The sequence below is a fragment of the Pseudorasbora parva genome, chromosome 15, assembly GCF_024679245.1.
Source record: "Pseudorasbora parva isolate DD20220531a chromosome 15, ASM2467924v1, whole genome shotgun sequence".
Lineage (NCBI taxonomy): Eukaryota > Metazoa > Chordata > Actinopteri > Cypriniformes > Gobionidae > Pseudorasbora > Pseudorasbora parva.
The window spans coordinates 32,543,365-32,558,113 of NC_090186.1; the positions used below are offsets into that span (position 1 = coordinate 32,543,365).

At 35.4% G+C, this 14,749-nt stretch overlaps 1 protein-coding gene across 1 annotated transcript; it reads right to left on the bottom strand.

Annotated features, from left to right (window-relative positions):
* Positions 1-1,194: 1,194 nt before the first annotated feature.
* On the bottom strand, positions 1,195-14,327 carry LOC137041476 (adhesion G-protein coupled receptor F1-like). The gene is made up of 9 exons (XM_067417828.1): positions 14,195-14,327; positions 13,885-14,079; positions 7,918-8,121; positions 7,664-7,807; positions 7,359-7,534; positions 7,088-7,258; positions 2,172-3,530; positions 1,867-1,908; positions 1,195-1,728 (listed from the first exon to the last, which is right to left on the bottom strand). The coding sequence occupies exons 2-9, from the start codon at positions 14,030-14,032 to the stop codon at positions 1,609-1,611; spliced, it is 2,364 nt and encodes a 787-aa protein (XP_067273929.1). The 5' UTR covers positions 14,033-14,079; positions 14,195-14,327; the 3' UTR covers positions 1,195-1,608.
* Between the last annotated feature and the right edge of the window lie 422 nt (positions 14,328-14,749).

Below are 14,749 nucleotides of genomic sequence, written 5' to 3' on the forward strand. Positions count from 1 at the left end.
GTAATTGACACAGCCGAGATATGCAAAATTCACACTTTGTTGTCATATTCAAATTGAAATCTACTGTGTGGATTAGTGTTTATTACAGCAGAGACTGTCAAGGATTATAATTAACCATTAACCATTGTAAATCAAATTCTTCAACTAAATGAATTATATTCGCACTTAACAGAATTATTCACAATTCTGTATTCTACATTTTGGTAATTTCATAAAATTCATTACACAAGTATTTCTGTATTGAATTTTCACGGATGCTTTACCAGTATTTTTTCCAATTATTTTTATTATAGTGTTTGACCTTTTATGATCCACATGTACAATTTTAAAAAGTGATAATTTTGCATTGATAGAGAAGAGTATGGTCTATTATTATAGTGTGAGCGCTGCTATAATTCACACACCCTGTCTACACCGAGCCTGTCCACCACTGCTTGAGGCTTTCTAGTTTGCATTACTTTAAAGGATTTTCACATTTTGTTCTACAACATAAAATGGGCACATTGTTTTGGATAGTCTCAATCAAAAATGCAGTAAAAACAGTAATGTGAAATATTATTACAATTTAAATTAACCGGTTTCTTTTGTAATATATTGTAAAATGTATAGTATATTGTGATAATTATTCCTGTTATGGCAAAGCTACATTTTCAGCATCATTACTGTATTCAGTTACATGAACTTTGAAAAATTATTCTCATGCTGATTTGGTGCTAAAGAAACATTTCTTATTATATTAAACACATGTGCTGCTTAATATTTTTTTGTGGATTCTTTGATGAACAGAAAATAACCTATATAAATATACCTTTTTGGTCACTGCCTTGTTTATCATATTTAATGCGCCTTTGGTTAATAAAAGTATTCATTTATTTTTTATTTTTTCCCCCTTAAATCTTACCTCAAATATTTCAACAGCTACGTCATGATTTAAAAAACAAACACTGATAAATGATAATATAAGAAAATATCATATAAAGATTTATGAAAGTTCATGTGACACTGAAGACTGGTGTAATGGCAGCTTTGCAATAAATTACATTTTAAAATATAATACAACATAAAACCAGTTTTTACTGTACAGTATTACTGTTTTTACTGTATTTTATCAAATAAATGCAGCTGATGAGATCAAGAGACTACTTTCAAAAACATAAAAAAAACTTTAGACCAGTAGAGTCCAAACTCGTGACCAGTAGTGTGTTCCATGATTGTGTAACTGCTCCATTATGAAAATGAGGTTGATCTTTAGCAGTGGGAAATCTTTAGCAGTTGGCCAACGCAGCCAACCCTATATGCACTTCCTTGCTGCCGGGCTTAAGAAAACAACTGCAAATTACATGTTAAATAAAGAGGTATTTCATTATGGGCGAATCAGTTAAATGTACAACTTTATTGTTATTTTTTAAATAAATAAGAACACCATAATAAATGTAATGACACCAAAAGGATAGCAAATCTAGAACCCATTAATCACACGACTATTATTATAAAATGTTTCCTTAATTAAACATCAAATCTGTACATTCTTTAATGCAGTTTACGTATACTTGCAGTTTAGGAAAAGCTGTTTCATGGTTAATAATGTAGACTGTAATTAATAGATGATTATGCATTCATAAAGGTATCTGATCCAATGGAGCTGTTTAAAGATGTCATTGACAAAACACTGGCGCTAGAGCGGGTAAAGTTCTTTAGTGACAGCCTTCCTGCCAGTGCCTCACGAATCTGCAATCATATGTGACAAAATGAGTTAAAGCACTGCAGTAGAACTGAACACCTCTAAGATCATTTTAACAAAAAGATTTACACTATGACTGACACAATGGTTTGTCAAATTGCAAAGGGAAGAAAATCAGTTCATACCTTGCTGTCTAAAAGTGTTCCAAACACCAAAACAAAGAATCCCTGCAGAAGTGTTACAAATATATGAGGACAAATGTTTTGGATAAATAATAATTCTTGTAATGCTGTTCAATTTAATAATAATTTAATAATTAAATAACAACATTAAAAATAACTTATTTTGCATCTTTGTTTTTTTTTTTAAATGGATACTTGTAATACAGAATATTATAATTAATGCATTATTTGCATTGCAATTATTGCTTTGAATATAAGCAAAATATAACCTTAACATAAAGCCAAAATACAAAGACAGAAAGTGATACCTGCAGTGAATTGAGGAGTGCAAACACCACATGAATGCCTAATTCACGGGACACCATGGTTCCAATTCCAAATCCCCATGTTAGAACAAAGATAGGAGTCAATATGGCCACACATCGGGCAATGACCACCAGGTCATGTTTCTCATCTGGTTGAGTTGTAGCACCAACTCCTCTCCTCAACATCTTATCCAGAACCACAATCAAAACCACAAGGTTTATGGCTACAATAGTGAGAGCTGGAATCACAAATGCCAGCAGGGCCTTAGAATCATTCCAGTTCAGCCAACATGCTTTTTCTTTCGTGATATAATTTTGTGGTCCAGCTGTCGACGCAACAGTAATGACCGCTATGAGCAAAGGCGCACCATAACCGACTATGAAGGCGATGGCCATCATTCTGGCCCTTGACTTTTGGGAAAAGACCATGACTGTCCGGTAAAAGATTAACACCGCTGAAATTAACATCCAGAAGAAAAGAGCCAGGTAAAAAAAGTGCATGAAGAAAACCGCTGGACTGCAGCGACTCACTGATGTTGGCTGCTCTTGTTCTGCGACTGCGGCTCCAATGATAAAACAGATGTTTGCGATCAGCAGGGACACGGCAATGTTGACTATGGAGACATGTCGCATGTAGGATGTGTCATTTCTTGTCATTGACTTCCATACGATACTCTCAATAATGAGGCACAAAATCAAGCTGGCCATCGAAATAGAAACACCAATGTAAGTTATATAGGCTAAGGCTTTGTTATCATCAAGGGAAAATGGTGACATTAGGATTGAAAAAGAGGTTGTGTGGTTGCATTCACACGAAATCTTGCCAGTTTCATGCCCTTTACTTATATAGGGCTTTACTTTACATCCAGTGGAATCCCATGCGTCAAGATTAAAGTTCCAAAAGACACACTGAGGATTTCCCAAAGATTGATCAGTAATGTCAAACGCAAAAGAAATGTTGTTAATTTTTTGGTTCACCTGAACAATAACCACATCTCCATTGATGCGCACATCTGAATTAGTGTCATTTTTGTTGCGAGAATTACGAGTAGGTAGGACATTGTCCAGAGTTGTGAAGACTATGATGGTTATTGGTGTGGGATTAGAAATCTGCGGTATCAGGATCTCAGTGGCTGAGTTTGGCAGGTTTGATATTCCACTATATCTGTCTGTTACAGTTTTATTCAACTCAATAGATCCTTGATTAATTGTAAAATTATCATCTGTGAGACGGTCACTTATATTCTCAATAGCGCTCAGAAGTGCAATGCTGGTGTTATCTGTCTTGTTGTCATTGTTCAAACTGTCCCATGAGTTAATAGCAAGGTCTGAAACAAGGATATTCACAGTTTGAAGGAAATTCTGGAAATAAACAGAAAATCATGTTTAGTACAAAACAAACAAACAAACAAACCAACAAAAAATAATCAAAGGGGATATAATGAAGATTATGTACAAATATTTTAGGCCCAGAAAGTACTACGTAAGTAAAGTAAATTTATAGCATAACTTTCGGTAATTATAGTTTAACTATACAGTAAGTAAGTGTAGGTATAAGGGAACAATGTGTAATACTGGGGAAATAAAGCGGTAACTATCAGGAAAATTAACAAATTATTTATACTGTAAGTATTTTTTATTTAAGGGGTGATTAACCGTGTAGTTACAGGTTAAGTCTGTGGGCTGCAAATTAAAGTGTCTCTTGTTTCCCTCTTGTTTCATGTAGTTACAGGGTAAGTACAATAAACAATACATACTAAATCTGATATCCCTCAGAATTAAAAAAAAAAAAAAAAAAAACAGATTTACAACACTAATTTGTGTCTCTTGCTTGGCTTCATCCTCCTTGTTTCTCTTCTTTTCCATCCTGGCAACAGATGAATATTTAGAAGGAGCTAGTATACTCTCTAGCTAGTATTCTGTATTATGTAACTGTTACACTGAAAATACAGTACACGCAGAAATGTCCTCACCGTTTACTCATTTATTTCTTCATATGAACACAGAAAAATAAATAATCTCTGCTAATGAAAACTCACTTGGGTTCCTAAAAGTTCAAACAGCATCATACAGCAATAACTACACGACCCCAATGCATGAATGAGTTAATTTTTCAAAATAATAATAATAAAAAAAATCATATACAGGTCCTTCTAAAAAAATTAGCATATTGTGATGAAGTTAATTATTTTCCATAATGTAATGATAAAAATTAAACTTTCATATATTTTTGATTCATTGCACACAAACTGAAATATTTCAGGTCTTTTATTGTTTTAATACTGATGATTTTGGCATACAGCTTAAAATCTCAAAAAAATTAGCATATCATGAAAAGGTTCTCTAAACGAGCTATTAACCTAATCATCTAAATCAACAAAATAACTCTTAACACCTGCAAAAGATTCCTGAGGCTTTTAAAAACTCCCAGCCTGGTTCATTACTCAAAACCACAATCAAGGGTAAGACTGCCGACCTGACCCTGTTCAGAAGGCCATCATTGACACCCTCAAGCGAGAGGGTAAGCCACAGAAAGAAATTTCTGAACGAATAGACTGTTCCCAGATTGCTGTATCAAGGCACCTCAGTGGGAAGTCTGTGGGAAGGAAAAAGTGTGGCAAAAAACGCTGCACAACGAGAAGAGATGACCGGACCCTGAGGAAGATTGTGGAGAAGGACCGATTTCAGACCTTGGGGGACCTGCGGAAGCAGTGGACTGAGTCAGGAGTAGAAACATCCAGAGCCACCGTGCACAGGCGTGTGCAGGAAATGGGCTACAGGTGCCGCATTCCCCAGGTCAAGCCCTTTTGGGCTACAGAGAAGCAGCACTGGACTGTTGCTCAGTGGTCCAAAGTACTTTTTTCAGATGAAAGCAAATTTTGCATGCCAGAGTCTGGAGGAAGACTGGGGAGAAGGAAATGCCAAAATGCCTGAAGTCCAGTGTCAAGTACCCACAGTCAGTGATGGTCTGGGGTGCCATGCCAGCTGCAGGTGTTGGTCCACTTTGTTTTTCAAAGGCAGGGTCAATGCAGCTAGCTATCAGGAGATTTTGGAGCACTTCATGCTTCCATCTGCTGAAAAGCTTTATGGAGATGAAGATTTGATTTTTCAGCACGAACTGGCACCTGTTCTCAGAGCCAAAACCACTGGTAAATGGTTTACTGACCATGGTATTACTGTGCTCAATTGGCCTACCAACTCTCCTGACCTGAACCCCATAGAGAATCTGTGGGATATTGTGAAGAGAAAGTTGAGAGACCCAAGACCCAACACTCTGGATGAGCTTAAGGCCGCTATCGAAGCATCCTGGGCCTCCATAACACCTCAGCAGTGCCACAGGCTGATCGCCTCCATGCCACGCCACATTGAAGCAGTCATTTCTGCAAAAGGATTCCCGACCAAGTATTGAGTGCATAACTGAACATAATTATTTGGAGGTTGACTTTTTTTGTATTAAAAACACTTTTCTTTTATTGGTCGGATGAAATATGCTAATTTTTTGAGATTTCATGAGCTGTATGCCAAAATCATCAGTATTAAACAATAAAAGACCTGAAATATTTCAGTTGGTGTGCAATGAATCTAAAATATATGAAAGTTTAATTTTTTATTATTACATTATGGGAAATAATGAACTTTATCACAATATGCTAATTTTTTGAGAAGGACCTGTATATATATATATATATATCGTCGCTGTCCGATGAAAACCACGTATGTCCATTTTGCCGATTTGGAGATTTTTCGACGGATTGAATGTCCAGGTTCATTTCCATATACAGTATGCTTCACATATCTAAATATGTAAATGACCAATGAAAAGTTGTGAAATCATGTCATCTGATTTTCACGTATATCCATTTGGTGTCAAAGCTGTCACGCCAAATCACGCCGCGTACCTCCCACCCTGTGGAATCTTGCTGGTCTCCTGAAGTTTCATCGTATTGTGAAGATGTTAACGCACGGATTTCCGAAGTGAAGTGAAACAATGTGGACTGGGCATAGCGCTATATTTTTTCTAATCTATTTTCCTACCTTCCTTCAGGATGTCTATCTCTGTAAAAGAGCTGTGTGAATGGATAAATGTTTACTATGATAGGGCTGTTATTGAGGTGATTGTGAGGGTAAACAATGAGGAGGAAGGTTTGTAGGAAAATAGAATTGAGTCAGCCAAACAATTAAGTCTCAATGTATTCATTACTGAAATGTAGGGCTGCTCCGATCACGTTCGGCCGGTCACTCATGTGTATCTCGTCAGTAAAGCCGGTTCTCTAATCAGCGGTAATTTCCCTCAGGTGTGTGATTTCACATAGAGTAGCTGTTACTACACAGAGCCGTTGTTAACTGAGAAGACGCGCAAATAAACGCTGAAAATGAATGTGAAATCTGAAACGCGACTTGGCCATTCTAATTAATGATCGGAAGAACGCGTATCGACCACTGTTATTGTTTACCGTTACCATTTAAACTAAATTTTGGTCAAATGTGGATTATATCATTACACTGGCAAGAATATGGTTACATGTAAAGATGCCGTACCAAGTATGACAACGCTACATTCAACTGCTTTTGAAATACTGTGTTTTTTTCACTTCCTGAAAAGTAACCATTTTGGACATACGTGAGTTTCATCGGGCAGCGACGAGATATATATATGTATATATATCTCGACCTATATATATATATATATATATATATATATATATATATATATAGGTCCTTCTCAAAAAATTAGCATAGTGATAATTTATCACAGTATTACACATTGTTCCCTTATACATACTTACTTTATAGTTACACACTTTACTTATGCAGTACTTTCCGGGCTGTAGCGTTCTAAAGTCTAAATCTAAAGCGTTACCAAATTGGGAATAGCCACAATTTAAGTGATGTATTTCGTGCATATATAATGTCCTTACCTTCATCACAGGCTCATTGATGATAATGGTTTTTGATGTATCAGCGATTTTTACGAGTATCCCAACAATAGTTTGAACAGTCACAGGAGACTGTGTGATCTCGTTGGTATTGTTTTTTGTAGCAGTACTGAGCTCAGCCACAACCGCTGGGATGTCCTGTGGAACCAAGTCCTAAACGACAAGTAAAGAAGAAATGTAAATATTAGAAATATTTTAAATGGACATTATTGTTATTTTTTTGTCCCACCAATACATAGATAAAGAAGATTACCTCAACTTTCTTTTTAATGTCTTGGATAACTTGTAGAATACAGTCCCTGTTCATTTCCTTCCATGAACCTGCTGAACATATATAAGTTATGGTGCCTTCCTTGCCTTTTTCACAGGGTCCAGTCACCTTTTCACCATCTTTTCCAACTCCAAGTGCGTTATTTTTACAGGACAATTCTAGATTTTGAAACAGAGGTTTAAAACAAAGACAAAAAAAGAACAAATATATATATATTATTTTTTCAGAAAGATAAAACGTGCAAAAGAACATTCTGCTGCATCAAACGATGAAAACTGAAGGTTTACCTCCTTGTACTTTCTGAATAGTGACTTTGCTCTGGCCATAAGAGAAGACTCGAAGTTCCGGAATCATGAGTTGGCATGTAAAGGTTTCAATACTACAATCTGCGCTCCTGATTTTATGTTTTAGTGTGATGCATCCCTTGTCATCTGTTTCCATAAAAACATAAATAGAAACATGAAATTAAACAAAGCTTGTCCTGCAATTGAAAATATAACCCGGTAACTGTAAGAATATATTGTCTGTCTGTAAGTACAACCTCGAGATGTCAGTTGATCACCAGGAGGAATCGGGGTCCACTCAACATCATATTTAGTTTCACAGCATGTCAGTTGCACAGTCTGATCCATACATTGATACCATCTCATGCTTCTACCCGCTATGATATTAGGAAGTGGTTCAATAACTATATCTTCCCACTGAATATAAGGTATGTCCCTTTTTATGACACATGCATATCTACCTGTAAGTAAAGGGAAAAAATTATAAATATAAATATATAAAATATATATATAAAAGTTACAGGATAAGTACAATAAAAACACATACAAAAGCTGATATCCCTCATAAACATTTACTTGAAAAACAACTTAGTTCAAAAGAGATTTATGACACTATATATATATATATATATATATATATATATATATATATATATATATATATATATATATATATATATATGAAACAGGAAAACTTGCCATTGGCTGTTGCATCACTTGTACGCACGTGCGTTATATTGAGGGGCGGATCTGCGTATTCTCCAGCAGTTTTGTGATGGTTCGCTGCTGGTAAGCTGCTTTGATCATTCCTCTGTCTTAATAACTAGGTTTGGACTGTTTTCAAGTGAAAAGCTAAACTTTTATACTACACACAAGTTTGCTGCTTTTGTCATCTCATAGCTCTGTCATTCGAGTCAGATATGTTTGTTATTTGTGACGACAAAATGAGGAGTGTGTGTAATAATGTCCTTGTGAACTTTTATTTTAAAGGACAACTCCGGCAAATTTTTAAGTTCATCTTGATCGTTATACCTTTGTGAGTACAGTCTATTGAAAAAAAAAAAAAAAAAAACGAACCGGATTGGTCCTCGCAACACGGAGTTATTACAGTTAATGTCCAGAGCCCCCCTCAGCTAAAACGGCAGCTTTGGGGGCATAAACGTAAAGGGTGACTTTGTGCCTCTTAACAGACACAAAATGCAATTAAAATGTCTGTCCAACAAGAACAGGGCCCTTACATGACAACGAGATGCATTTAGCATCATCATAGACACACTTCAACTATGAGAGACAGAATGGGGGGAAAAAATCCAGAAAATCACATTGTCTAATTTTTAAAGAATTTATTTGCACATTATAGTGGAAAATACGTCTTTGGTCACCTACAAAAAAGCAAGATTTCTGGCTCTCACAGACCTGTAACTTCTTCTGTAGGAGGCTCCTCTGTCCTCCACTCATTACCTTTATTAATGGCCCCTGTTTGAACTTGTTATCAGTATAAAAGACACCTGTCCACAAACGTGAACAAATATTTATATTTTAGATGGCAACATCTTGATGCTATAAGGTATTTTAAACAAATACTTACAAAAAATTGTTGAATAAAAAACATTTTGAATAAAAAATAAATAAAACTAGCCAACACAACACAGTAATCTGGTATGTGCACACTAGAAATATTTGGTAAAGCTTTAGATTACGGCCCGGAAAGTACTGCATAATTAAAGCGAATTTACAGCATAACTTTCTGTAATTATAGTGTAAATATAAAGTAAGTATAAGGGAACAATATGTAATATTGGGGGAATAAAGGGGTAACTATCAGGAAAATTAACAAATTATTTATACTGTAAGTATCTTTTAATTAAAGGGGGGGGGGGGGGGGGGGGTGAAATGCTGTTTCATGCATTCTGAGCTTTTAACACTGTTAAAGACTTGGATTCCCATCCTAAACATAGACAAAGTTTCAAAAACTAATGTTCTTTGTCAAAAATACTCCTTCCGGTTTCTCACAAGTTTCGGAGAGTTTTTTTCGAGTATGGGTCAGTTTGACGTTAATAGAGCGGAAGGTCCTTGTATGGGCCGTACGGCTCTTCTCCCGGTAGGGTGCGCGCAGGGGTGGTAAGTAGTCAAGTAAAAATACTTTGATACTTTACTTAAGTATTTTTTTCGGGGATCTGTACTTTACTTGAGTATATTTTATTTGCATCTAATATTACTCTTACTCCACTACAATATTAAAGGCAAAGTTTACTTTTTACTCCAATACATTTCCCCATGCCCGCTCCAAGTATTAAGTATTTATTACACTTGATTTCCAAACCGGTCTGGTCATTCATGGATGATCCAGTCGGGTATAGACTTGGAAAAGCTGACAAGTCAGGTTTGCCACACTAACATTAGCTCATGTGTTTCCCCAACTTTTTTATTTTGCAGCACACAATTTACTATGAAAACATCGGTAACATTTTACAATACAGGTGCACTATTATAATTCATGCCTAACTAATGCACAGATAATCATGAGTTAATGTATTACTAATGAAGAACTAAACCATTTATTAATGATTACTGCATCAGCAACTAATAAACATTCTCTATGATTAATAGATTAAGTAATATATTAATTGCTATTGACATCATTAATTCCCTAAAAACATATTACATTAACTAATAATGTAAATGTATTTAAAGCCATGCATTCCGACTCTCAGTTGTGTTTAATTCATCATTAATCATAGCAATTGGTAAAATTATATTATGACTTTACTTGTTGAGGCACATGACTATTAACTAATGGTTACGTAATATGTCATTGTGGTTATGTCTTTTGAATTAATGTTGAATTAGTTAATAGTATCTTGCTCCTCATCTGTTTTATGGAGCTAATGTTATGGAACATGTCTATTTTAAGTTTAACCCCTATACTGCGTTAAGGTGCTTCATTGTCTCCTATTAATTGCAAATATAACAAATTCTTAATTGCAGTATCTAATCTTATCATTTGTTCAATTAAAGCATTGCATACCAGCTCCAAAAGATTTTATCTGCTTATTGATATTTACAGATAATTTGAATATTTACTTTTTACTTTTGGTACTTGAGTACGTTTTAAATCTGATACTTGTGTACTTTTACTCAAGTGATGTTTGAATGGAGGACTTTCTACTTTTACTGGAGTATTTTTTTATTTAGGTATATATACTTTCACTCGAGTATAACTTTTGAGTACTTTTACCACCTCTGGGTGCGCGCACGCGTGGCTAGAGCGAGAGAGGAAATGCACGCCCATAAACACTCTCAGCTGCAGATCCACTCGTCCGTGAACACTTATGTCGTTATAGTCCCCGCCGCGCTCCACTTTATTCCTATGGGTGACATCAAGCGACTTCAACGCTTCAGCACAGCATTCGGGGAAGGCAGCGCTGCATTTGAACCGATTTGAACGCAGAAATGACGGGAAGCTACATCACGGATTTCCACGGTCACTGCTGTCACAGGACTTCACCAAATCATACCAAAGAAGTGTGTTTTTGACGGAGCGGTCCCAGCGATAAAGGTTCGGTCCTGCTTTGGAAGCAGTCGGTGAGTAAAACTGCTTCAAATGTCTATGCTGTTGACTATCGTCGCGTGAGTAAACATCAGTAAACGACACAATCCCGTGCTTCGTCATTCAAATGCGCTAACGGTTACTCCATTGTTGTTCTATGTATAACGTTACACTAGTCTGACGTGCAAAACCATTTTGCTTGCTACTGCTAATGTTTAGTCGCATACAATAGTCCATAAACCGAATCATGTCCTCATAAACTGCGAGTAAAGACACACAAATGTTTACAGGCCACTAAATACAGTACACACCACAGAGACGGACGTCCTGCTGTTGCTGTTTCTCCTGTTCAATTTATTTCAGCCTCCGAATGTGATTCTGGATCATATATCTATTAGCTGAGATCGATAGCCATGAGTTTCTCCACGCTTGAGGACGTCACCGCTTTGCGCTTGTCATTCTTTAGCTCCGCCCACACGATACACCTCCAGGCACTCGTTTTTTTCCGGAAAGACTCGGTACAGTCTATATTTCTTTTATAAATATAATAAAACTAAAGACTTTTCGGAGATATGAAGGATGCAATACTACTCTATAGGAACTCAAGATTGACATGAGATTGACTGAAACTGAGTGTTTCACCCCCCCTTTAAGGGGTATTTATCCGTGTAGTTACGGGGTAAGTATGAATGTGTGGGCTGTAAATTAAAGTGGCTCTTGTTCCCCTCTTGTTTCATGTAGTTATGGGGTAAGTACAATAAAACACAAATACATCTGATATCACTCGGAAACCTTTATTTAAAAAATAAAACGTTTTTTTTTTTTAAACAGATTTAGAACACATTCATATCTCTTGCTTGGCTTCATCCTCCTCTTGTTCCTCTTCTTTTCTTCCTTGCCACAGATGGATCTTAAGAAGGATCCCACATGTCTCTAGCTACTATTCTGTAACTGTTACACAGGAAATACAGTGCGCGCAAAAATGTCCTCACCGACCAGCAGTTATCTCGGTGTGTATGCGAGGGTTGATTTCACGCTTGACGTAACTTGAAGGGACGTGACGTGTGTGACGTGCGCGCGCCGAAAAACTCTGGTCATGTGGATGTCTGATGCTGTCGTTTTATTTTTTATTTTTTTAATGCTCACAACAGTATACAAACAATAAAATAATATATGATAATAGCAATTAGAAAAAAACAAGAATAAAAGACAAGAGATGTCCATTCTCGCGTGTGTTTCAAATGAAACGTGCATGAGAACGTCATGAAAGCTTGAAGCTCATGCGCGCGCTGGTAACATCTGATCGGATATGAAACGATTACTAAATTATGACAGCATTTAATAAATAATAATACAAAAATTCAAAAGACATGGGATTCATCCTAACATCCATCAATGGAAACGAAAATGAAGAAGAGGAACAAGAAAAGAAAGAGAAAGGGACAAAATGTGCTTCTGTCTGTCAGGACGTTATCATTTGAAATTAAAAGTTTATTTAAAAAAAAAACGAATATGTGTTATAAATCTGTTTTGAATTAAGTTGTTTTTCAAATAAATATTTATGAGTGATATCAGATTGTATTTGTGTTTAATGTACTTACCCCGTAACTACATGAAACAAGAGGGGAACAAGAGCCACTTTAATTTACAGCCCGGACATTCATACTTACCCCGTAACTACTCAGATAATTAGCCCTTAATTAAACAATACTTACAGTATAATTACCCCTTTATTAAAAATACTTACAGTATAATTACCCCTTTATTACCTTTATTAAAAAATACTTACAGTATAAACAATTTGTTATTTTTCCTGATAGTTACCCCTTTATTCTCCGAATATTACATATTGTTCCCTTATACCTACACATACTTACTTTATAGTTACACTATAATTATTGAAAGTTATGCTGTAAATTCACTGTAATTATGCAGTACTTTCCAGGCCATAATCTAAAGCATTACCAAATATTTTATCAAAAAAAAAAAAAAAGATGTAATGCTAATTATACTGGTTGATGCTGAAAATTTGCTGAAAATTCCAGATAATGGTAGATCAACACAATGCGACTTGACAAAATTGGAGTCTACTGTTGTGTGTGTGTGTGTGTGTGTTTCCATTATATAATGGAATATATGGTTACTCTTATTGTACACTGTAAAAAAAATCAGACCCCAATTGAAAATTTCCTATTGACTGATCACATCTAAATTTTTCAGCTGGCCAAATTGAATTTCTGTGAATTAAATTGCATCATTTCACAGAAATTCAATTTGGCCAACTGAAAAATTTAGATGTGATCAGTCACTAGAAAATTGGAGACATTATTATATATATATTTTTCAGTGTATGGAAAAGAGTGGCTAATTATTTATTATTTTGTGCTTCATGGTGGAAGGAAAAAAAGTTTTTATTTCTGAATTAACACAAAGTACTGAGTCGATCATGATTCATAAGCTAAAGCAAACAAATACTGTAATACTGTCTCAAGCTTTGACTTACATTCATGTATAATGGAAGCAGACCTAATAAACAAAAGTAGACTGTTCCTTAGCTTTGGGCCAGATAACACATACGCAAAGTCGACACATAGCTTTAATCTTGGAACGTAGGAAGTGTCAACATGTAAGATATTATTGATAGGACAGATAGAAAAGATAACACGTGACTCACCTTTGTCTTTATCATCAATGCTTTTCACAGTGAGAATGCTACCACCTGTTGAAATGTTGTATTTTTCGCTCTGTTTTATATCTCTGCCATTTAATGTCCAACTCATATCACCAAAAACAGAATCTGGGCGTGTACATTCCAGTTTCATATCTTGCTGAGGATACAATTTTTTTCCAGTGGACAGGGTCTTTTGTTCTGAAAGTAAAAGCCAGATTTTTTAAGGTTTCATGCTTATACAAATATATAAAATGACAGAACTTAAAATATAATATTTAAAATACATATTTTTTAAAGATTAGATGGTAATTACCACTTTCAGCAAAATCACCCACAGGTACAGGAATTCCATCAATTGTGAGAGTTTCGGCAATCTTACTGTTTGCATTTACAAAATTTTCTACGTTGTTGGTTGTTGAATTAACTTCATAGTCTGCTATAATGCTTCCAGGCCTTTGGAGCAACACAGAAACACAACAATGAGAAGACACTATCAATACAAGCCGTAAAAACCAAAATGGACTTTTTGAGTGAAGGTTTAGATTGTAGGCCTTACCAGAAGCCAGTGACTCTTACTGATCCAGATATGAAGGTAGACACACTTTTGTAACTGTCTTCAATCTGTAAGAGTAATCACTGTATATTAGGACATGTATCTACTGTACCTATGGTACTACAAGTATTTGCCTATAAGATTAAATTAGAACCAGAGATATATAGACTAAACCTACAGAAAATTATCATTCTTTGGGCTGCTTTCCTTTCATATTACTTATATCTTTATAAACTGAACTGGAATATCTTGTTCTTCAAAGTATTTTTGGAATATTTTATACTAAATTGTATTCAACTTTATGTATAAACAATC

Coding starts and splice junctions, on each gene's coding strand:
- LOC137041476 (XM_067417828.1), bottom strand. CDS start 14,032: ATGAAACTGGAATGTACACGCCCAGATTCTGTTTTTGGTGATATGAGT. Junction 3,531..7,087: donor TCAATGAGCCTGTGATGAAG/GTAAGGACATTA, acceptor GTTTATTTCCAG/AATTTCCTTCAAACTGTGAA. Junction 1,729..1,866: donor GAACACTTTTAGACAGCAAG/GTATGAACTGAT, acceptor ATATGATTGCAG/ATTCGTGAGGCACTGGCAGG.